This window comes from Arachis hypogaea, chromosome 10 (assembly GCF_003086295.3).
Source record: "Arachis hypogaea cultivar Tifrunner chromosome 10, arahy.Tifrunner.gnm2.J5K5, whole genome shotgun sequence".
NCBI lineage: Eukaryota > Viridiplantae > Streptophyta > Magnoliopsida > Fabales > Fabaceae > Arachis > Arachis hypogaea.
This window is the reverse complement of record NC_092045.1, coordinates 30,554,249-30,579,067: the sequence shown is the minus strand read 5'-3', so window position 1 is coordinate 30,579,067 and position 24,819 is coordinate 30,554,249. Positions and strand designations below refer to the sequence as shown.

At 33.8% G+C, this 24,819-nt stretch overlaps 2 protein-coding genes across 2 annotated transcripts in view; one reads left to right on the top strand and one right to left on the bottom strand.

Annotated features, from left to right (window-relative positions):
- Positions 1 to 4,863: 4,863 nt before the first annotated feature.
- Positions 4,864 to 23,881, bottom strand: LOC112717472 (gibberellin 20 oxidase 2-like). Its single transcript, XM_025769490.2, has 4 exons — positions 23,840 to 23,881; positions 20,532 to 20,614; positions 5,684 to 6,002; positions 4,864 to 5,161 (listed from the first exon to the last, which is right to left on the bottom strand). The coding sequence occupies exons 1-4, from the start codon at positions 23,879 to 23,881 to the stop codon at positions 4,889 to 4,891; spliced, it is 717 nt and encodes a 238-aa protein (XP_025625275.1). The 3' UTR covers positions 4,864 to 4,888.
- Positions 21,935 to 24,819, top strand: part of LOC112717471 (uncharacterized) — a 28,279-nt gene continuing 25,394 nt past the window's right edge. The window contains exons 1-2 of the mRNA XM_025769489.3: positions 21,935 to 22,141; positions 22,388 to 22,508. The gene's annotated coding sequence lies outside the window, so the exon portion shown is untranslated. The remainder of the gene's footprint in view (positions 22,142 to 22,387; positions 22,509 to 24,819) is intronic.

Below are 24,819 nucleotides of genomic sequence, written 5' to 3'. Positions count from 1 at the left end.
TCTGATGAACTTACATTTTAGTTGGAGCTGGGGGAATCATGGGTGTGGTTTCTTGAAGTTGTTTGGGGGGTTTCAGGAGTGCTGCACAGTTACACAAAATTAATCATGGCGTAAAAAAAATTGGTCAGGAACAATATACACCCAAACTGTTAGCAAATATACACCCAAACTCTAAATAAATATACACCCAATACTATTTTCTTACGTTTCTCTAGTCCCTTCAATCTGTAGCATAGGGGTTGGTTCGAAATCTGTGTCAGTGGTTGTTTGTTGGGATGCCGGCACAAAAACCTGGATCGCGACTCTAAACAAGAAGAAAAATGAAAGGTTAACAACGTATTTGAAAATAATAAGGTTATAAGGTTGAAATATTCTTGGGAAAACTCACATTGCAAGCGCTTCGGACGGTGTTTGTTCCCTCACAACCATCATATTCGAATCAGTGGGACTCAACCTAAAATACACCCAAAGAAGGTCAAAAAATACACCCGAACAATTCAAAAAGAAGCCAGGCTTTGTTTTTTGAAAACTTACATACTTGCAGTTTTTGCTTTTTTTTTGCTGCCTTTTTTTTCTTGAATAAAATAATAAAGGGCTTTTATAAAATAAGAGGTTAACAAAAATAATTACGATGATAGACCATAGTATAGCATACAAGGTACTGTACCCGTCAAAGTATTGATCTTCTTCAGGAGGTGAATCCTCCACAACAACTTTTTTCTTTTTTTGTTGTGTTCTGGGTGGAAAAAAACAGTACCAATCAGAAATAAAAAATTAATTTTATCACAGAATTTTATCCAAAGAATTGCTTACTTTTTTGGAGTTGTTTTTGTTTTTTTCTTTTTGTTCTCCTTCTCCACAGGTGATGATTCTTCGCTCCTATAAGTTAATAATAGACACTTCAGTTAATACACAAAATCTTTATAAACAAGAAGAAAAATGAAAGGTTAACAACGTATTTGAAAATAATAAGGTTATAAGGTTGAAATATTCTTGGGAAAACTCACATTGCAAGCGCTTCGGACGGTGTTTGTTCCCTCACAACCATCATATTCGAATCAGTGGGACTCAACCTAAAATACACCCAAAGAAGGTCAAAAAATACACCCGAACAATTCAAAAAGAAGCCAGGCTTTGTTTTTTGAAAACTTACATACTTGCAGTTTTTGCTTTTTTTTGCTGCCTTTTTTTTCTTGAATAAAATAATAAAGGGCTTTTATAAAATAAGAGGTTAACAAAAATAATTACGATGATAGACCATAGTATAGCATACAAGGTACTGTACCCGTCAAAGTATTGATCTTCTTCAGGAGGTGAATCCTCCACAACAACTTTTTTCTTTTTTTGTTGTGTTCTGGGTGGAAAAAAAACAGTACCAATCAGAAATAAAAAATTAATTTTATCACAGAATTTTATCCAAAGAATTGCTTACTTTTTTGGAGTTGTTTTTGTTTTTTTCTTTTTGTTCTCCTTCTCCGCAGGTGATGATTCTTCGCTCCTATAAGTTAATAATAGACACTTCAGTTAATACACAAAATCTTTATAAACAAGAAGAAAAATGAAAGGTTAACAACGTAGTTGAAAATAATAAGGTTATAAGGTTGAAATATTCTTGGGAAAACTCACATTGCAAGCGCTTCGGACGGTGTTTGTTCCCTCACAACCATCATATTCGAATCAGTGGGACTCAACCTAAAATACACCCAAAGAAGGTCAAAAAATACACCCGAACAATTCAAAAAGAAGCCAGGCTTTGTTTTTTGAAAACTTACATACTTGCAGTTTTTGCTTTTTTTTGCTGCCTTTTTTTTCTTGAATAAAATAATAAAGGGATTTTATAAAATAAGAGGTTAACAAAAATAATTACGATGATAGACCATAGTATAGCATACAAGGTACTGTACCCGTCAAAGTATTGATCTTCTTCAGGAGGTGAATCCTCCACAACAACTTTTTTCTTTTTTTGTTGTGTTCTGGGTGGAAAAAAAACAGTACCAATCAGAAATAAAAAATTAATTTTATCACAGAATTTTATCCAAAGAATTGCTTACTTTTTTGGAGTTGTTTTTGTTTTTTTCTTTTTGTTCTCCTTCTCCGCAGGTGATGATTCTTCGCTCCTATAAGTTAATAATAGACACTTCAGTTAATACACAAAATCTTTATAATGAAGCCAAAAGAAAGGAGTAATAATTTCAGGACATTACTCATCACTTGGTTCAGATTCAGATTCTGAATCAGAATCTGACTCCTCTTGCCTCTGCTTTCTTTTTCTGGAGTCCATTCTGGAAGGCAAACAATCATCATTCAGAACATACTAATAATACACCCAAATGAATTCACGAGATATACCCAATTGAATATACAATATACACCCAACGCAGCAAACGAAACACACCCTGCTTAATAAACTACATACACCCAACGTGATCAAACAAAATACACCCAACTCAAAAAAGAAATTACACCCAAGTATGGTACTTACTTTTTCCCCTTTTTGCCGGGGTGTTTTCTTCCCGAATCCTCTGAGTCTTCTTGAGCCTCAGACGCAGAGGTAGAAGTGTCACTGTCAGTAGTTTCTGTCTCCGAAGACGATGTTGGACTCGCCTTCCTTTTTTTTGTTTTTTTGATTTCTTGTTTTTTTTCTTTTTTTTCTTTTTTTTTCATTTTTTCTCTTGTCTCTGCCATCTTCACAATCCCCTGAAACATGAGATATTTTAGTTAGCAGCATTCAGGTAAATAAAATACACCAACTTATTATGATTACTCACCAAAATTTCCTCTCTTTCTGCAGTCATTCTTTCCACCAACTGCTCCTTAGTCCAGTTGGCAATCCAGGGCTTTGGTGGTCTTTCAGCCCTGTTCTTGCCTTTGTTTTTTGAAAGATGAAACTAGATTATCATCAGGGCGAAGAGGCAGCCATTAATTGCCTTCTTCTTCTTCTCCTGGTAGTCTGTGATGCCCTTGACCATGAAGGTCAAAACATGCCCCCCCAGTTTCTCTCCGATATGCCGTCCATCTTAAAAATTGGGGCCAGGTGCACGGGCGATATTTTGTTTATCGTTGTTGGCAAAAGGAACGCCATCTGTATGTAGAGGATGAATATCCTCTTGAACATCAGGCGTTCCTCTTCGTTGCCAACGCCGATTTCCATCATTTCATCGGTAAGACTTTTGAGGGTCTTACCCTGGAATCTTCTATAAATTATTTTGTCATTATCAGAAAGTTTCTTATACTCAACTTTCTCAGGAAATAGATCTCCTACAAAAAGGAAGACAACAAAGTATCCAAGTCGGTTCAAATACACCAAAGCATCAACTTAATATACACCCAAGCAATAACTTAATATACACCTATAATTTTGAGCTAATTACCTGTTGCATTGATGCCAAGCGCATCACCTATTTTTTTTGGTGTTATTTGAAAGAACCATATCCTGTCTTCAGTCTGTTCTCCCCAAGTTTGAAGTTGTTTGCCAGCTCCCTTAAGAGTTGGTGATCCACCCTTAGTGGTGGGATGTGCATCAAGCCACCAAATCCGAGATCCCTCACAATCGCCTTCTTCTCCTCAGTCATGTTTCTGAACTTATCACTCAGGAGATGTGTGGCACACTTAAGGTCTTTTGTTTGGTTTCTTGCTGCCATTTTCTCTGAAACAAAAAATACACCCAAAGATATCAGTAATATACACCCATATATATGAGTCAGATACACCCATTAATAACAATAAGATACACCCATTGATAACAGTAAGATACACCCATATATATGAGTCAGATACACCCAAAGATATCAGCAAGATACACCCATTGATAACAGTGAGATACACCCATAGATATTATTCAGATACATGCGTATAAATATTAGTCAGATATCACTCAACCATGCTTCAATATCAAGCCACATTACAAGGTTAAGCAGTATACACCCCCGAATCTACGGAATAAACCCCCAAAAATCAACAACAATAACAGGAGAACTTAGAACAACAACGTAGAACGACGTAGAACTTAGAACATTGTAACAAAGAAGCAAGAATAATAGTAAACCGTAGAAGAACGACGTAGAAGAAAAGTAAAATATACAGGAATCTTAATGGACTTACGTTGAGTATTGTTGCTTTGTTTTCTCTTCAGATTCTTCACGGAGAGTTTGATGGTGTTTTGATGGAGTTTTCGAACAACGATTTCTATATTTTGAACTTTGATTTTCGCTCGAAAATGGGAGGGTTTCCTTGTTTTCAAAGCGCCTTGAGAAATGGAAGAAGTGGAAGAAGTGGAAGAGTCTGCCATACGTAACCGTTCGAGTGTTGAGCGCGTGATTTTGACGCGCCATGTTATCTCTCTTCATGCGCGTAACTTCTATTTAGGCTGGGCCAACTTATATGCTTGTAGACTTGTATGTGTAGCAGGCCCGTAATTTAAATGATATAGTTTGATTAGACTACATATTATTAATTGTTCATTCATGATGTCATATTAATTAACACGCTACTAATGAAGGACTAATATAAATTACATAATAAAAATTCATGTACAAATTGAAATAATTGAAAATTTAATGATCAATTTTAAAATTTTAAGTGAAAATTTAAAGACCACTTTAAAACTTAATAATATTATTGTTTCATTGAAAAGAAAAAACAACTCATTAATAATTAATCAAAAAAGAGAAAATGATTTTAAAAGCTTAAAAATGATAATATTATTATATATAAGGACTCAAAAGTCGATAAAGACATGCACCAAGCACTTTATTATATCATTCCTAAGAGTCTCGACTATATATGATCATCATCCACACCTAAACATAAGAAAATAAAGTTCGATTATTACATACTTGTTGGTTTAATTTGGATGGCATATATATATATATACAAGAGACACTCTTAATTAATTGGTTGAAGTTTTATTGTCTAAAAGCCACTTGGAGAATGTTTCAAGAGTTCCTTCATCAACCCTGTAATGTTTCTGAGTGAATTCATGCAAGGTTGGCCACTTGAAATCTGGATATTTTCTTGGATTCTCTTCAGTAATGAGTTCCTTTGGTGGATTGACAACTTTGTCCCTCTTAGGACACAGGAAGAAAGCAAGTGATTTTCTTGCTGATTTGTCATTCACTCCAGCTCTGTGCAAACAACTCTTGTAAACTCCATTTGATAAAGCCTGAAAATAAATAAATAAAAATAACAATTATATTATACATATATTAAAAATTAATTACTAAATCAGTATTGTATTAAAAGATATATTAATATAATAAGTTAATAATACACATATTTATTTATAAATATATAATAATTATTTAATGATTAATTTTTTGTGTAGACATAATATTTTTATAAAAATCAATTAACACTCATTATTATTATTATTTGAAGTATATTAATATTAGCTATTAATTTTGAGAAATCACGCAGAATAAAATTAAAATGTCAATTATTCAACTCAATCGGTATATGTATGTACTCAGGAATATAATTACACCATACTGTAATATATGCGATATTTAATTTTAATTGGCATCTATTCAATATATTTTTATATAAAAATAATAGTTAAAATATAAATATATATTATATTAAACAGTTTAATTAAATATATTAAATTATATAACAATTTTTAATTATTATTTTTACATCAACCAATTACCAACTAACAAGATTACAATATAAATAATATTGTTACCGTAAATGTGTCACCAATGTTAACAACGAAGACACCTTGTCTTGGAGGAACCAAGTACCATTGGGCATCGAATAACACTTGAAGACCAGCAACTTGATCATCATGAAGAATGGTAAGCGAATTAGGGTCACAGTGGGGCCCAGTTCCTAAGGTCAAATCAGGTGTTTGACAAAGTGGGTAGTAATTCAGTCGCATAATGGAGTTATTTTCTTCAAAGTAGTCTCTAAAGTATTTCCCAACTCCTAAACACATTCCCACAAGTTCCATGATTTGAAGGGCTAGATTGCTCATTGCATCACAGTATTTCTCGTAGAACTCTCTATCAAATACAAATATATATGTGTCAAGATTTTTTAATTAATCTTTTCCTTTTAAAATTGATGCAGCCAGGTTGACAAATTAAAAACAATTCTCTGAGGTATATTGAAATTAAAGAAAATATTTTTGGAAAAACGAAAAAGAAAAATTTTGAAAAAGTTTTTGAAAAGAAAGTTACCTAATTTGAGCAACTAGATGAACCGTCAGTTGTCCATACTCGAACAATCTCCGGCAACGGCGCCAAAAACTTGGTGGACGAAATTGTGATCACATCAATGTAGTATTTTTTATTGTTGTATGGAATCATTATTATGGCACTTATGTGTGGACACAACTCCGTTCAACTAACCAGCAAGTGTACTGGGTCGTCCAAGTAATACCTTACGTGAGTAAGGGTCGATCCCACAGAGATTGTTGGTATGAAGCAAGCTATGGTCACCTTGTAAATCTCAGTTAAGCAGATTAAATAGTTTTGGGTTTCGAAAATTAATAATAAAAAGAAAATAAAAGGGATAGAAATACTTATGTAAATTAATAGTGGAAATTTTAGATAAGTGTATGGAGATGCTGTGCTCCTCTTGAATCTCTACTTTCCTATTACAGTCATCCAATCCTTCCTACTCCTTTCCATGGCAAGCTGTATGTAGGGCATCACCGTTGTCAATGGCTACATCCCATCCTCTCAGTGAAAACGTTCCTATGCTCTGTCACAGCACGGCTAATCATCTGTCGGTTCTCAATCAGGTTGGAATAGAATCCCTTGATTCTTTTGCGCTTGTCATCACGCCCAGCCTTCAGGAGTTTGAAGCTCATCACAGTCATTCAATCCCAGAATCCTACTCAGAATACCATAGACAAGGTTTAGACTTTCCGGATCCTCATGAATGCCGCCATCTATCTAGCTTATACCACGAAGATTCTGTTGGGGAATCTAAGAGATATGCGCCCGGCCTAGAGTAGAACGGAAGTGGTTGTCAGTCACGCGCGTTCATAGGTGAGAATGATGATGAGTGTCACGGATCATCACATTCATCAAAGTTAAGTGTAACGTATATCTTGGAATAAGAATAGAAGAGAATTGAATAGAAAGTAATAATAATTGTATTGAAACTTGAGGTACAGCAGAGCTCCACACCCTTAATCTATGGTGTGCAGAAACTCCACTGTTGAAAATACATAAGTGAAAGGTTCAGGCATGGCCGAATGGCCAGCCCCCATGGTCTAAGGACTAGGCGTCCAGAGATCTGATCCTAAGATCTAAAGTGATCAAAAGATGACTAATACAGTAGTAACTTATCCTATTTATACTAGACTAGCTACTAGGGTTTACATGAGTAAGTATTTGATGCATAAATCCACTTCCGGGGCCCACTTGGTGTATGCTTGGGCTGAGCTTGATCTATCCACGAGCTGAGTCTTTTCTTAGAGTTGAACTCCAAGTTATAACGTGTTTTGGGCATTCAACTCCGGATCATGACGTTTTTCTGGCGTTTAACTCCAGACAGCAGCATGTACTTGGCGTTCAACGCCAAGTTACGTCGTCAATTTCCGAATAAAGTATGGACTGTTATATATTGCTGGAAAGCTCTGGATGTCTACTTTCCAACGCCGTTAAGAGCGCGCCATTTGGAGTTCTTTAGCTCCAGAAAAGCTATTTTGAGTGCAGGGAGGTCAGATTCCAACAGCATCAGCAGTCCTTTTGTCAGCCTTTTTCAGAGTTTTGCTCAAGTCCCTCAATTTCTGTCAGAAATTACCTGAAATCACAGAAAAACATACAAACTCATAGTAAAGTCCAGAAATGTGAATTTAACATAAAAACTAATGAAAACATCCCTAAAAGTAGCTTGAACTTACTAAAAACTACCTAAAAATAATGCCAAAAAGCGTATAAATTATCCGCTCATCACAACACCAAACTTAAATTGTTGCTTGTCCCCAAGCAACTGAAAATCAAATAGGATAAAAAGAAAAGAATATACTATAAATTTCAAAATATCAATGAATATTAATTTAATTAGATGAGAGGGACTTGTAGCTTTTTGCTTCTGAACAGTTTTGGCATCTCACTTTTTCCTTTAAAGTTTAGAATGGTTGGCTTCTCTAGGAACTTAGAATTTCGGATAGTGTTATTGACTTTCCTAGTTAAGCATGTTGATTCTTGAACACAGCTACTTATGAGTCTTGGCCGTGGCCCTAAGCATTTTGTTTTCCAGTATTACCACCAGATACACAAATGCCACAGACACATAACTGGGTGAACCTTTTCAGATTGTGACTCAGCTTTGCTAGAGTCCCCAGTTAGAGGTGTCCAGAGCTCTTAAGCACACTCTTTTTGCTTTGGATCACGACTTTAACCACTCAGTCTCAAGCTTTTCACTTGGACCTTCATGACACAAGCACATGGTTAGGGACAGCTTGATTTAGCCGCTTAGGCCTGGATTTTATTTCCTTGGGCCCTACTATCCATTGATGCTCAAAGCCTTGGATCCTTTTTACCCTTGCCTTTTGGTTTTAAGGGCTATTGACTTTTTCTGCTTGCTTTTTCTTTTTCTTTCTATATTTTTGTTTCGCTATTTTTTTTCGCATGCTTTTTATTTTTCACTGCTTTTTCTTGCTTCAAGAATCAATTTCATGATTTTTCAGATCATCAATAACATTTCTCTTTGTTCATCATTCTTTCAAGAGCCAACAGTTTTAACATTCATAAACAACAAGATCAAAAATATGCACTGTTCAAGCATTCATTTAGAAAATAAAAAGTATTGTCACCACATCAATATAATTAAATTAAATTCAAGGATAAATTTGAAATTCATGTACTTCTTGTTCTTTTGGATTAAAACATTTTTCATTTAAGAGAGGTGAAGGATTAATGGAATTTATTCATAGCTTTAAGGCATGGTTACTACATACTAATGATCATGAAGTAGAGACACAAAACATAGATAAACACAACATTAAAAACCGAAAACAGAAAGAAATAAAGAACAAGGAATGAGTCCACCTTTAGTGGCGTCTTCTTCTTGAAGGTCCAACAATGTCCTTAAGCTCTTCTATGTCCCTTCCTTGCCTTTGTTGCTCCTCCCTCATTGCTCTTTGATCTTCTTATTTCATGGAGAATGATGGAGTGCTCATGATGTTCCACCCTTAATTGTTCCACATTGTGGCTCAAATCTTCTAAGGAGGTGTTGAGTTGCTCCCAATAGTTGTTAGGAGGAAAGTGCATCCCTTGAGGTATCTCTCTTGCTTGCTCCATCCTCTTCTTGGTGATGGGCTTATCCTCTTCAATGGGGATATCTCCTTCTATGATAACTCCAGCTGAGTAACATAAATGGCAAATAAGGTGAGGAAAAGCTAGCCTTGCCATGGTGGAGGACTTGTCGGCTATTTTGTATAGTTCATTGGAGATGACCTCATGAACTTCTACTTCCTCTCCAATCATGATGCTATGAATCATGATGGCCCGATCCACAGTAACTTCAGATCGGTTGCTAGTAGGAATGATGGAGCGTTGAATGAACTCCAACCATCCTCTAGCCACAGGCTTGAGGTCCAATGAAACATGCTTTACATGGGCGTTGAACGCCCAGAACGTGCACCAATGGGCGTTTAAACGCCAGAATGGTATGCAAAGGCATTTTACATGCCTATTTGGTGCAGGGATGGAATTCTTTGACACCTCAGGATCTGTGGACCCCACAGGATCACCTCAGGATCTGTGGATCCCACAGGATCCCCACCTAATATATTCCCACCTTACCTCCTAATCCTATTTTTGTTATTTGTATTCCCCATGTCACACTTCCCAACACTCTTCACCAATCACCTCAATTCCTCTTCCCAAGCACCCCCTTCACCACTCACATCCACCCACTCTTCCACATAAACCCCACCTACCTTCAAAAATTCAAAAACATTTTCCCACCCATTCCCACCCTAAATGGCCAAACATACACTCCCCCCTCTCCCTATAAATACCCTTCCATTCTACTTCATTTTCACACAACACAACCCCCTCTTCTCCACCACATTGATCACATCAATGGCCTTGCACTCTCCTTTTGGATTTTCTTCTGTATTGCTTGGGAGAATACTGGGAGGAGTTTCAATGACTTTCTTACTCAGCTGGCCCACTTGTGCCTCCAGATTTCTGATGGAGGATCTTGTTTCATTCATGAAACTGAAAGTGGCCTTTGATAGATCAGAGACTAGATTGGCTAAATTAGAAGTGTTTTGTTCAGAATTCTCTGTCTGTTGCTGAGAAGATGATGGATATGGCTTGCTATTGTTCAGCCTATTGCGTCCACCATTGTTAAAGCCTTGTTGAGGCTTTTGTTGATCCTTCCATGAGAAATTTGGATGATTTCTCCATGATGAGTTATAGGTGTTTCCATAAGGTTCACCCATGTAATTAACCTCTGCCATGGCAGGGTTCTTAGGATCATAAGCTTCTTCAGAAGCTGCCTCTTTAGTACTGTTGGATGCATGTTGCCATCCATTCAGACTTTGAGAGATCATGTTGACCTGCTGAGTCAACACTTTATTCTGAGCCAATATGGCATTCAGAGCATCAATTTCAAGAACTCCTTTCTTCTAAGGTATCCCATTATTCACGGAGTTCCTCTCAGAAGTGTACATGAATTGGTTGTTTGCAACCATGTCAATGAGTTCTTGAGCCTCTTCAGGCGTTTTCTTTAGGTGAATGGATCCACCTGCAGAATGATCCAATGACATTTTTGAAAATTCAGATAGACCATAATAGAATATATCTAATATGGTCCATTCTAAAAACATGTCAGATGGACATCTTTTGGTCAGCTGCTTGTATCTTTCCCAAGCTTCATAGAGGGATTCACCATCTTTTTGTTTGAAGGTTTGAACATCCACTCTCAGCTTGCTCAGCTTTTGAGGAAGAAAGAATTTATCCAAGAAGGAAGTGACCAGCTTATCTCATGAGTCTAGGCTATCCTTGGGTTGTGAATCCAACCATATTCTAGCTATGTCTCTTACAGCAAAAGGGAAAAGCATGAGTTTGTAGACTTCAGGATCAACTCTATTTGTCTTTACAGTCTCACAGATCTGCAAGAACTCAGTTAAAAACTGGTAAGGATCTTCAGATGGAAGTCCATAAAACTTGCAGTTTTGTTGCATTAAGGCAACTAGCTGAGGTTTCAGCTCAAAGTTATTGGCTCCAATGGCAGGAATGGAGATGCTTCTTCCATCAAACTTGGACGTTGGCTTTGTGAAGTCACCAAGCATTCTCCTTGCATTATTATTATTTTCGGCTGCCATCTCCTTCTCTTGTTTGAAAATTTCTGAAAGGTTACTTCTGGATTGTTGTAATTTAGCTTCTCTTAGTTTCCTCTTCAGAGTCCTTTCAGGTTTTGGATCAATTTCAACAAGAGTGCCTTTTTCCTTGTTCCTGCTCATATGAAAGAGAAGAAAACAAGAAAAGAAAGAGGAATCCTCTATGTCACAGTATAGAGATTCCTTTATGTTAGTAGAAAAAGAAAGGGGGAAGAAAGTAGAAGAGGGGATTCGAATATTAGGTGGAGAGGGGTGAAGAGAAGTGTTAGTAATTAAATAAATAAATAGAATAAGAAAAGAGAGGGAGAATTTCGAAAACAATTTTGAAAAAGGGGTTAGTAATTTTTGAAAATTAAAGATAAAATAAGATTGAAATTAAAATTTAAAACATTTAATTAATTAAAAAGAAATTTTTTTTTTTGAAAAAGAGAGAGATATTTTCGAAAATTAGAGAGGGGAAAGTAGTTAGGTGGTTTTGAAAAAGATAAGAAACAAACAAAAAGTCAAAGAGTTAGTTGAAAAAGATATTAAAATCAAATTTGAAAAGATAAGAAGATAAGAGGTTAGATAAGATATTTTGAAATCAAATTTTGAAAAAGATAAAAATTTTGAAAAAGATAAGATAAAAGATAAAAAGATATGTTTGAAAAAGATTTAATTTTTAAAATGACTTAACTAACAAGAAACTACAAGATAAGATTCTAGAACTTAAAGATTGAACCTTTCTTAACAAGAAAGTAACAAACTTCAAATTTTTGAACCAATCACATTAATTGTTAGCTAATTTTCGAAAATTAGATGTAAAGATAGGAAAAAGATTTTGAAAATATTTTGAAAAAGATTTTTGGATTTTTCAAAAAATAGAAAAAAATGAAAAAGATATAATTTTTGAAAAAGATTTTGAAAAGATAAGATTTTTAAAATTGAAATTTTGACTTGACTTGTAAGAAACAACTAATTTTTAAAAATTTTTGACCAAGTCAACCCAAAATTTTGAAAATTTGGAGGGAAATAAGGAAAAGATATTTTTTTGATTTTTGAAATTTTAAAGATGAGAGGAAAAACATAAGAATGACCCAAAATATGAAAATTTTGGATCAAACACATAATGCATGCAAGAACACTATGAATATCGAGATGAACACCAAGAACACTTTGAAGGTCATGATGAACATCAAGAACGTATTTTTGAAAAATTTTTGATGCAAAGAAAACATGCAAGACACCAAACTTAGAAATCTTTAATGCATGGAAAATATGAATGCAAAAGTGCACATGAAAAACAACAAACAACACAAAACAAGAAATCATCAAGATCAAACAAGAAGACTTATCAAGAACAACATGAAGATCATGAAGAAACTATGAATGCATGAGATTTTCGAAAAAATGCAAGAAAAAAGTTTAAAAGCATGCAATTGACACCAAACTTAAAAATTAACACAAGACTCAAACAAGAAATACAAAATATTTTTGATTTTTATGATTTTCTAATTTTTTTTGTATTTTTATTAAATTTTTCGAAAATATTTTTGGAAAAACGAAAAAGAAAAATTTTGAAAAAGTTTTTGAAAAGAAAGTTACCTAATCTAAGCAACAAGATGAACCGTCAGTTGTCCATACTCGAACAATCCCCGGCAACGGCGCCAAAAACTTGGTGGATGAAATTGTGATCACATCAATGTAGTATTTTTTGTTGTTGTATGGAATCATTATTATGGCACTTATGTGTGGACACAACTCCGTTCAACTAACCAGCAAGTGTACTGGGTCGTCCAAGTAATACCTTACGTGAGTAAGGGTCGATCCCACAGAGATTGTTGGTATGAAGCAAGCTATGGTCACCTTGTAAATCTCAGTTAGGCAGATTAAATAGTTTTGGGTTTCGAAAATTAATAATAAAAAGAAAATAAAAGGGATAGAAATACTTATGTAAATTAATAGTGGGAATTTCAGATAAGTGTATGGAGATGTTGTGCTCCTCTTGAATCTCTACTTTCCTATTACAGTCATCCAATCCTTCCTACTCCTTTCCATGGCAAGCTGTATGTAGGGCATCACCGTTGTCAATGGCTACATCACATCCTCTCAGTGAAAACATTCCTATGCTCTGTCACAGCACGGCTAATCATCTGTCGGTTCTCAATCAGGTTGGAATAGAATCCCTTGATTCTTTTGCGCTTGTCATCACGCCCAGCCTTCAGGAGTTTGAAGCTCGTCACAGTCATTCAATCCCAGAATCCTACTCGGAATACCATAGACAAGGTTTAGACTTTCCGAATCCTCATGAATGCCGCCATCTATCTAGCTTATACCACGAAGATTCTGTTGGGGAATCTAAGAGATATGCGCCCGGCCTAGAGTAGAACGGAAGTGGTTGTCAGTCACGCGCGTTCATAGGTGAGAATGATGATGAGTGTCACGGATCATCACATTCATCAAAGTTAAGTGTAACGTATATCTTGGAATAAGAATAGAAGAGAATTGAATAGAAAGTAATAATAATTGTATTGAAACTTGAGGTACAGTAGAGCTCCACACCCTTAATCTATGGTGTGCAGAAACTCCACTGTTGAAAATACATAAGTGAAAGGCTCAGGCATGGCCGAATGGCCAGCCCCCATGGTCTAAGGACTAGGCGTCCAGAGATCTGATCCTAAGATCTAAAGTGATCAAAAGATGACTAATACAGTAGTAACTTATCCTATTTATACTAGACTAGCTACTAGGGTTTACATGAGTAAGTATTTGATGCATAAATCCACTTCCGGGGCCCACTTGGTGTATGCTTGGGCAGAGCTTGATCTATCCACGAGCTGAGGCTTTTCTTAGAGTTGAACTCCAAGTTATAACGTGTTTTGGGCGTTCAACTCCGGATCATGACGTTTTTCTGGCGTTTAACTCCAGACAGCAGCATGTACTTGGCGTTCAACGCCAAGTTACGTCGTCAATTTCCGAATAAAGTATGGACTGTTATATATTGCTGGAAAGCTCTGGATGTCTACTTTCCAACGCCGTTGATAGCGCGCCATTTGGAGTTTTTTAGCTCCAGAAAATCTATTTTGAGTGCAGGGAGGTCAGATTCCAACAGCATCAGCAGTCCTTTTGTCAGCCTTTTTCAGAGTTTTGCTCAAGTCCCTCAATTTCTGTCAGAAATTACCTGAAATCACAGAAAAACACACAAACTCATAGTAAAGTCCAGAAATGTGAATTTAACATAAAAACTAATGAAAACATCCCTAAAAGTAGCTTGAACTTACTAAACACTACCTAAAAACAATGCCAAAAAGCGTATAAATTATCCGCTCATCAATCATCAAGGGGGAGATTGATGAGTTTGGAAAACTCTTATTAAATTTTGATGATGAACAAACATTATTAAAATATTAAATTACAAAATTATTAATTTGATCTTAATTCATATTTGCTTAATTAATAATTTTGTTGTGCAGATTTCACCTTGGGCCGGAAAACAAAGATGTTGCTAGCCCAAAATTAAAAATCAGCATTGCTATATGAGGCTGAATTTTTAAATGGGCCAGAATAAACATTATTGTTGCAAGCCCAAACAAATGCTTTCTTATGTGCTCTATGCTTGATCCGAAATCAATTTTATCAGGAAAGTAAATGTTAACCAAATGGGCCAGTTTTAATCTCAATGTTACAAGCCCAAATTCTATTAGTGATAAAAGGTTCCAAGCTTGGTCCGAAACCAAGGAAAAATGAAAGCAAAGTGCTTCCAACGGAACCAAGCCTTTAACCATGTGATGGATTTCAAAATCTATTACATTGTCAATTAATGCATGGGGAACATGAGAGAGAAATTCAGCTGATTTGATTGATGGCTATTATGACAAACACGCCACTCTAAGCTAAGGGAAGTAAAAGCAAGCTATTCTCAAATTAATGTGTTTAACCACTTTACATTGCTTTTCTTCAGATTCTTTCATTCTCTCTCATCTCTTTCTTCTTCCTTCTTCGGTCTTTGTCCAGTAAACCATGGACGCTGTGCTCATCAACAAAGAAAAGGAAGAAGCTACATGCATCAAGACCATCAAGCTAATAATGGCAAGAAAACACACCAAAATAAAAGTGAGATGTGGCTAAGATACTTACCAAGTGTGGTTAGATTTGGTGAGGCTATCTTGAGCCTTACATGCTCAAAAATGGACGTTGAAGATTCGGCCAAGAGGAGAGATTCTTGAAGCATGGCTTGTCTTTGATTCTGTTCAACCACCACAGGGAGTAGCTAGAGTGGCGAAGTGATGGTTGAAGGCAGAGATTGAAGCAGATGAAGTCATTATCATCATGAGGCATCAAGGGCCAGAAATCCATCTTGGAGAGCAAGCCAAGGATGGAGAGCCCGGATTGATGAAGGGTGATGATCAAGAAAGGACTAGAGGTAATTGCATGTTGGTTTTGCATGGTTATCTCTTCTCTCTCTATGTGGCCGAACCGGTTCTGTGTTTGTTGAAGGAGGAAGAATTTGGTTCGGTTTTGGCTTCAATAAGTGGAAGCTCCCCTCTTCTATAATAAGGGTGGACAACCACTGTTTGAAGCAAGGAGAAAAATTTGAGAGTGCAAGGCACAGTGTTCTCAGAGCTACCTGAGCTAACAGTTTTCTCTTCTCCTTCAATGTATTCTGTTTAAGTATTTTTCTGTTTAATTTTGTCATGTCTTGAGTCTCATGAAAAAAGGCAAACAAGTGAGGTTTGTATAAAAAAGCCATAGAGCGAAAAAAGGCAGAGAGTGCAAAATTAAAAGAAAAAGCCATAGATGTCTTAGAGGTCCTTTGTTCATCTATGTTGTGTATCATGATTCTGTGGGAATCCCCTTGTAAGTTGGGTTAGCACTTTACAAGTTGTAATCATATTGATTATAGTGAAATTCCATCATGTTTGTGATGGAGACTGGATGTAGGCTGCACTGCACTTAGCAGCTGAACCAAGATATATCTGGTGTAATCTTTTTCTCCTTTCTACTCCATTTCTGTTTTCTACTACATAGGAGCAAAAACCAGAATTATCTCGTGCCAAGTGACGAGACAAAAAGAAAAGTCTCGTGGCAAGGGACGAGACAAAACAAAGTTGCTCGTGTCCAGTGACGAGCAAAAACAGAAAAGTCTTCTCTGAAGGTCAGCAAGTGTTAACATCAAAAAAGGGGGCTAAGATTCAACCCCCCTTCTCTTAGCCACTGAAACCATCAAAGTTCATGATCACCCTTGTTAAAAGGATACACCTGATGCTTGATATGCTTGGTTGATTATAATTGTGAGATATTTGTTTTGAGTATATAGCTGTCTGGTTGTTAATTGGTTGTTAACATGTATTCTTGTGATGGATTTATCTGGATGAATATGCTTGCTACTAATAGGAATACTCTGACTCATCTTGGTAAATATGCTTGATAATTTTTTTTGGCAGTTCCTTTAAGCTGTGATATGTAAATAAAATCTAACAGCTGCCATGTTTTGAGATGATTATGTGTGATTCAAAATATTTTCCTTATCATAATTATATTGCTATGATATCTTGACTGAAAAATATTTGAAAATCATTTGAATAGCAATTTTTTTATGTACTCAATTGATGTGTGTAATATTGAGCAGAAAATCAAATTATTGATAACAAATGAGTTTTGATTATCATTCAACTCTGCTCATAAATCAAGCCATTCAACATCACAAAATTTTATATGTTGAATAACATTGTTACTTTAGGCTTGATAAAATTGTTACAGGTTGGAACTTCCCTTGATAAAATAGCATATATTAATGGGGAGCCATGTGATAATTAGAAAGGGGGAGAAATTCAAATCTTCAAAGGGAGTACTCTATACTCTAATTCTTAAATTTCTTTCCATTTCAATTTTAATAATGTTTGTTATCAAGGGTGAGATTGATGAGTTTGGAAAACTCAAATTTACTTTGATGATGAACAAACATTATTGAAATAATTAATTACAAAATTATTAATTTGATTTTCATTTAACATATGTTAATTAATAATTTTGTGATGTAGGTTTTCTTATTGGGCCGAACAGAAAAGCAAAATTATTGCAAGTCCAATATGCTTAAAACCAATCAGCCTTGATTAATGTTTCCTATATTATATGGCTGAAGCAATTTGTGATTATTTGGGCCAGAACTCAAATGTCATCATAAGCCCAAATTAAAGTTAACATTCAGCATTGATACAAAAATCTCTTGATCCATATGGCTGAATTAATGGTTACATTACTTGGGCCAAATTGATCCATTATTGTTACAAGCCCAAGTTAATTATTTTTGCTATACACCCAATGCATGATCCGAAAACAAATAACCAGGAAAGCAAATGTTGTTATTGCTTTATGCTTTCAACGGATCTCTTCTTTAAGCATGTGATGGAACTCAAAATTTTATTGAGAAGAATTAATACATGTATTGGAAACATGAGAGAGAGTTGGTCATTGATTTGATGGATATGATTAAGCTATACGTTGCTCAGTGAAAGGGAAGTAGACATTTAATCTTGCTTTATCAAAATCCTTTAGTTAATGTTCAAATTTTTGTTTCTTCTCTCTCATGTTTTCTTTCTTCCCTTCGGTCATGTCACAAAGAACTATGGAAGCTAAGTTGAGCTACCAAAAGGAAGAAGAAGCTACATGCATCAAGACCATCGAAATGATGGCAAGAAAACATAAAAAATGTAGTGGCTAAGATCTGTAACCATGAAAGAAAAGATATGATGATGAGATCTCAGCCTCTCCATACCAAAAATGGACAAGAAAGATTTCGGCCAGCAAGGAGAAGATCCATGGAGAGGATGGCTTGTCTCTACTTTTGAGTTCACTCATCACAGAAGGTAACTAGGGTGGTTACGTGAGAGAGGAAGCAAAAGTGGAGCAGATGAAGCTATTATCATCATGAAGCATCAAGGGCCAGAAATCCATCTTGGAGAGCAAGCTAAGGATGGAGCGCTCGGATTGATGAAGAGTGATGACCAAGGAAGGACTAGAGGTAATTGCATGTTGGTTTTTGCATGGGTTATCTCTTCTCTCTCTTTCTGGCCGAACCGGTTCTGTTTCTTGGAGAAGAAGAAGTTGGCTAGGTTTTTTTTGGTTTCAACCTTGGAGGCTTCTCCCTATAAGTACGGGTGAACAGTCAGGGTTTGAAGTAAGGAGAAAGTGTGAGAGTGCAAGGCACAGAGTTTTCAGAGCTACCTGAGCTAACAGATTTCTCTTCTCCTTCAATGTATTCTGTTTTGTAATTTTTCTGTTTAATTTTGTTATGTCTTGAGTCTCATGGAAAAAAGACAAACAATGAGGTTTGTAATAAAAAAGCCATAGAGCGGAAAAAGGCAGAGAGTGCAAAATTAAAAGAAAAAGCCATAGATGTCCTTAGAGTTTCTTTGTTCATCTATGTTGTGTTTCATGATTCTGTGGGAATCCCCTTGTAAGTTGGGTTAGCACTTTACAGTCTGTAATCAAGAAGATTATAGTGAAATTCCATCATGTTTGTGATGGAGACTGGATGTAGGCTGCACTGCACTTAGCAGCTGAACCAGGATATATCTGGGTGTAATTTTTTTCTTCCCTACTCCATTTCTGTTTCTACTGCACAGGAGCTAAATCTGAAAAATATCTCGTGCCAAGTGACGAGACAAAAAGAAAAGTCTCGTGGCTGGGGACGAGACACAAGAAAAAGTCTCGTGGCTAGACACGAGATAAAAGGACAAAAAATTTCCAAAAGTGATTTCAAAGGTCAGCAAAGATTAACAAGCAAAAAAGGGGGCTAAGATTCAACCCCCTTCTTTTTTCTTTTTTTTTTTGGTGAGCAAGGGACATTATCAATTTGAAAGTATTGTCAAAATTAACTCGTTATTTACTCATGTACCATTGGCATAAAAATAAAATATTATAATATAACGTAGTAACTAAAATTTAATCATCACCAAATATAAATTCTTGAATTGCAGGTAAAACTACTTTTATAAATTTGAAATTGCGAGAATATATAAAATGATAGAAGACTAGAAGTTTGAGTTTTTAAAATCATATTGAAAATTAATAGTGTATTTTTTTTCCATGAATTATTATTTGAAAGTAATATTTTCACCTACAAAAATAGTATAAAAAATTTTTCTCCAAAAATAGGAAAATTCGAACTTGCGATTTATAGGTGAGTATGAAGAGACTATGCCATTTGAGCTATTATGTAAAAACATTTCATTATATAGTTTATATACACCATCATTTTTAATCACAACAAAAATATATATTTTTATGGTTGCATCTAAAATGTTTCGGTAAAAAATTTAAATATTAATGTTTTTTTGGATATAATCCATTGAGATTATTAGATGATAGATCTAAAGGTTTATATTAAAATGAATATTATAAAATAAACTTATAAAAAAATGCTTTAAAATAAAAAAGATATAACAAATTATTAAATTATTAGATATGTATGTACTGTAAATAAATTATATAATAATTGAGTAATATATAAAAATAAGTTGAATAAATATTAATAAAGTTTAAATATTAAAGATATATATGTATATATATAATATTTTTTTAAATAAAGATCTTTCATTAAATAACATTACTAGAATAATAATTATTTTAGAGTAAAATGAATGCTTGTTAAATAGGGACTCATTCATGTCATGTTAGTCTATCACAACCTAGCTTCAGCTCTTTCCAATATAAGTTGGTTGAAGCTGCACATCATAGGATTAGACTGTAATTTTATCTCTTATTTTATGGGTGAAGAAAAAAATAAGTTGTAGCTTCACCATGTTCTCCAGACAAAATATTTCATATACAAAATTTTCACTTTCATCTTATCCTTCTATATATTTTATTATAAATCTTAATGGTCATAATGATGGGAACAAAAATATTCCAATAAAATAAGGTGGTATACGAGAACCGCTTCCCTTTTCTTTTTTCGGCGTTGTGGTAGCCGTGGAATACAAGGAATGACACATCAATATTCAATCAGAAAAAGTTATGTTTCAATGAAACCCTAGCTAGAAGCAAGATGTTAATTTTATAATTTGTGAGGGTCTAGTTACTCCGTAAATAAGAAAATAGAAACTTTAATTTATGAAGCTGCGTTTGCCACGGCATATGGAATTAATTTTGTAAAATATGATTTCATATGACATAAAATTGAATGAGACAAAAAAAAAACATGTGAAAAGAAATTCTTCTATGATATAAAATTACATTTTACAATGTTGGTCTTGCTGTTTTATATGTTGGTATTGTACGTTTGCAGCTATTGATTGTACTACATTTGTTTATAGAGACAAGACACTGAAATAGAATATACAAATATATAAAATTGTGTTTAACATATAAAATATAGACTGAGATATTATATTTATAGACATTGAATTAGTATATTTTGTGTCTATTATAACAAAAAAAATACAAAAATATTTATAAAGAATACAATTTATTTTTTATTTTTTATTTTTGTTAATTTTTTATAATTATATTTTTTACTCAAATTTTTTAAACGAAAAAAATAAAAATAAATTAAATTTTTATAATTTATTTTAGTTTATCATTAAATAAAATATAAAAACACAAAAATTTATATTTCTATTATTTATATTTTATTCTCATATCTTATTTATTCTATTCTCAAAAATAACAGGCGCGTTGCTGTCCAAGATTATATATTTTTGGAACTGAACTCTATTTATTTTTTAGTTACTTTTTTAAGTATATAAAAGAAGAATATTTGATATATATGCAGTCCAATAATGCTTGACGGACATACACTTGAAACTTTTAATTTCATTTGTCCTCTAACGAAATATTGTCCATCCAACAAGCATTTGTGTTCCGAGAATTATGTATTGCCATAAAGCAACTAATAAAAAGTGCGATACCATACCATATTATATGTACGTATTTAGTGTTTAAAAAAAATTATACTGTTGTAACAATATTTAATTATTTGATTTTAATAAATTTAATTATTTAATTATAAAATTATATACAAATATATGGTAATTAATTTTAATATTTATAAAAACAGGTTTAAAAAATATACACAGTAGTATAATAATATATAATATTGAATGTTTAGCTAATATTGATATTAAGAACAGATATCAATATTATTAGTTAAAAAGTTTACTTATAAACTACAACATTTAAGTTTTTAATTTTTTTTTTTTAAATTCATAAGTCTAATATAACTAAAATGTGAAACGAATTAAGATAGAATAAAATGGAACAAACTTAAATTAAATCATATTCGTTAATCACTCCTCAGTCCTCAATAAGATTCTCAACCATTTAAACATTCTCGTTTTAAATATATTAATTCATATAATATTAACTAATTTAATGACAATACAATAAAACTTATTCTCATCAAATTTTAAAAGCATTTTTTATGTGTAATATACTACATAACTAACAAAATTTTATTATTTTTAATCAATATTTATTAAATACTAAATTTTAATAAATTTTAAATTATAATAATATAAAAATAAAATATTGTTAATTAATATTAATAAAATATGTTGATTCCTAACTTTTTTCAATGCATATAGAATATAATCTTTTTCTTTTTCTTTTTCTTTTCTAGGAAAAGATGCCAAGGGACCAGATGGCTAGTGGTGTTTCGCCATTTATTTGTCACACGCGCTCATTTTCCATCCATAACTGATCACAATATCACATAGTAGCAGCTTATGAATACTAAACATTTTTCAGCTTCTTTTGCAATCTCTTGTTAAGGGAGCAAACTTCTTCATTCATCTCTTCTCGCGCCAGTTGCTTAATTCGTCGTCATCCCAATCGAACTTTAGATAAAAATAGGTTTGTTTCTTTAATTTTCAGCCTTATCAAGATTTGTTCGAGCTTCAATTTGATTGAAGTTAGCTGTTTTTAAACGTTTATGGCTTATGTTTCTTATCTTGTTTTTCTTATCAATCAAATATACGAAAAAAGTAATCAAAATTATAAAACATCACTAATCACGCACGCGCACACATATATATAAAGGTGTGGAAGGTAATTCAAGTTCTTTAACAAAAAGTTTGTTATACGAATGAGATTTTGCAGTGCAGAAACTTCGGATTGTGGTGATTGGTCAACATTCAAGAACATATATGAACAGGTGTCGCATCTGGAGAAGAAAAAATGTAGAACTGCAGTTGGTTGCTGATGATATTTAAGGACTAAGGTAATAGGTCCATTGCATATTTATATCACGTCTTTTTTTTTTTTTGGTCATGATTTATATCACGTCTGTATACTATTTTTGAGATTCTAGGAAAAAGAATTTTTAAAATAAATAAATTAAAATTGCATATATGAAGTAATTTGTTTTTCAAAGAAATTTTATAATACGTGAATTAAAAACTAAAATATAATCTTGTAATTTTAACTTTTTTACTCTTTGGTCTTGAATGAGCAGTATATATAAAGCACGTATGTTTATCATTGTGTTATCTCTATCTATCGTCTTTTATTTTTGAAAAAGAAAAGGGAAAAGTTTAGGGGCAGTAGTTTTTGTGTTTTTTGGCCAGCACTTAACCATTAAAAAAAAAAGTGAGTGATTTCTTACTATTAGATGTAATTTCACACCATTAAAAATACTATTGATGGCCAATTGATGATTATAAAATACCAAAGTTGCTGGCCCCTAGCATTGCTCAAAGAAAAATGTTGAGAACTTTAACTAAAATCGCTGAAAACAAATTAAAACAAAATGGTTAAAAACTTTGTTTGGTGTTATAAACTTGTGTGTCTGAATACCAAAAAACTTGCATTGTGTCAAATTTGAGTTGCATCTTAACTTGTTAAATAATTATAAAATTATCGATAATATTACAGTACACGACAAAACGTCAATAATTGTATATATGTATTTGGTGTTCAAAAAAAAGTTTTTATTATTCTATTATAAAAAATTATTATTAATCTATTCTAAGTTTTATTATTGTAATATTATTAATTTGGTAATTTTGATGACCGATTATTAAGTTAAAAAAATTTATAAGTTAATACATAATAATTAATTTAATAATTAATTTTTTATGTGTATATAATTTTTTGTAAAATTAATTGAAAGTGCCTTTTTCAAATAAAGGAAATCTAAAAAAGGACTCGAAAATTTGTGACTTGTAAGCATATTGCATTTTATTTAATTTTGTCAATGTAAATGTATATGTTTAATATAACTTAGGGCAATTTGTCAAATTAAAATGTTTGGAGTTAAAAATGATCAGATTACAATTTTTGAAAATTGTAGACGCAATTGTAATATATTACTATAAAAACCGTTGTGACAGGGTATAAAAATTTAGGGAATGAATATAAACCGCTACAAGGTGTAGCAGTTTACGTTGAAACGCGTACAAGTAGAAACTGCTACATCCTATAGCGGTTTCTGAAAGATTTCAACAATAAAAAAACGGTGGCATCTCTCTAGTGATTTCTTCACAAATGGGTAGCTTTGGAAATCGTGTGACTCTGTCGCGGTTCCTTTATGTAACAATTGCCTATAAATACCCAGCAGCCGCAGGAGGAGATGGTGTAATAGTAGATTGTCATTTTCACAAATTCACAAATGGAGGATGAGGAGAATTTTTTAGTTCTAGTGCATTTCTCTGAAAAAATTTAGAAAAGAAAAAGGCACTACGTTAAGTTTATTAATAGAAAATCAGTGAGTGTTTTTATTCGGTCATCAAATACATTGTCAGAATTAAAAATGAGCATATTGCAAAAGGTGGGGGTGTGTGGGACAAAGTGGGTGAAGAGTTGTTTTACAATATTTTTATTGTGGTTGTGTCAACTTGTGTGAAGTATGAAACATTTGTGATAGGATCCGATGAAGATATGCAAGTTTTGTTTCATTGTCGGCGAAATTTTTCGTAAGTGAGAATACACGAGTTGTATGTCAAGTTAAAAGATGACGTCGACAGTTCTGGGACATCAGCGCCGAATCCTCAGTCGACTACGGTGGGATGCTTCTATCTCGATGCCTGTCGTTGCACTTGCTTGTCTGTTGGTTGACCCTCCATCTGTTGCAAATGGAATAACTAGGTCACCCCGTATCATTCCGGATATTGCAAGTGATGGTGAACCGGATCGGGTTGAAAATACGAAGCGAGAGCATGATTCGAATGAAGAGCCTGCTCACATTGTTGGGGACAGTAATGAGGAATCCGGTACCAACCCAGATACACATCGGGGACCGTCAAGCTCCGCACACAACAACATTCTTCACATTTCTCAACCTTAAACTTGGAAGCCATCGGATAGCAACCGGACATAGATGCCACATTTGGGGGTCAAGGATTACATGAGAAAAATGCTACTTTGGAATTTCAGATTGACTAATCTTTCAAATCTAAGGAGGAAGCTGTGTTGAGTGTAAAGGATTATAACATCTGTCGGAGAGTTGAGTACAGGGTGATAAGTCAGATCATCTCAAGTATCATGGTAGAAGCAAGGAGTTCAGTAAAAGTTGCACGTGGTTGATTCGCATC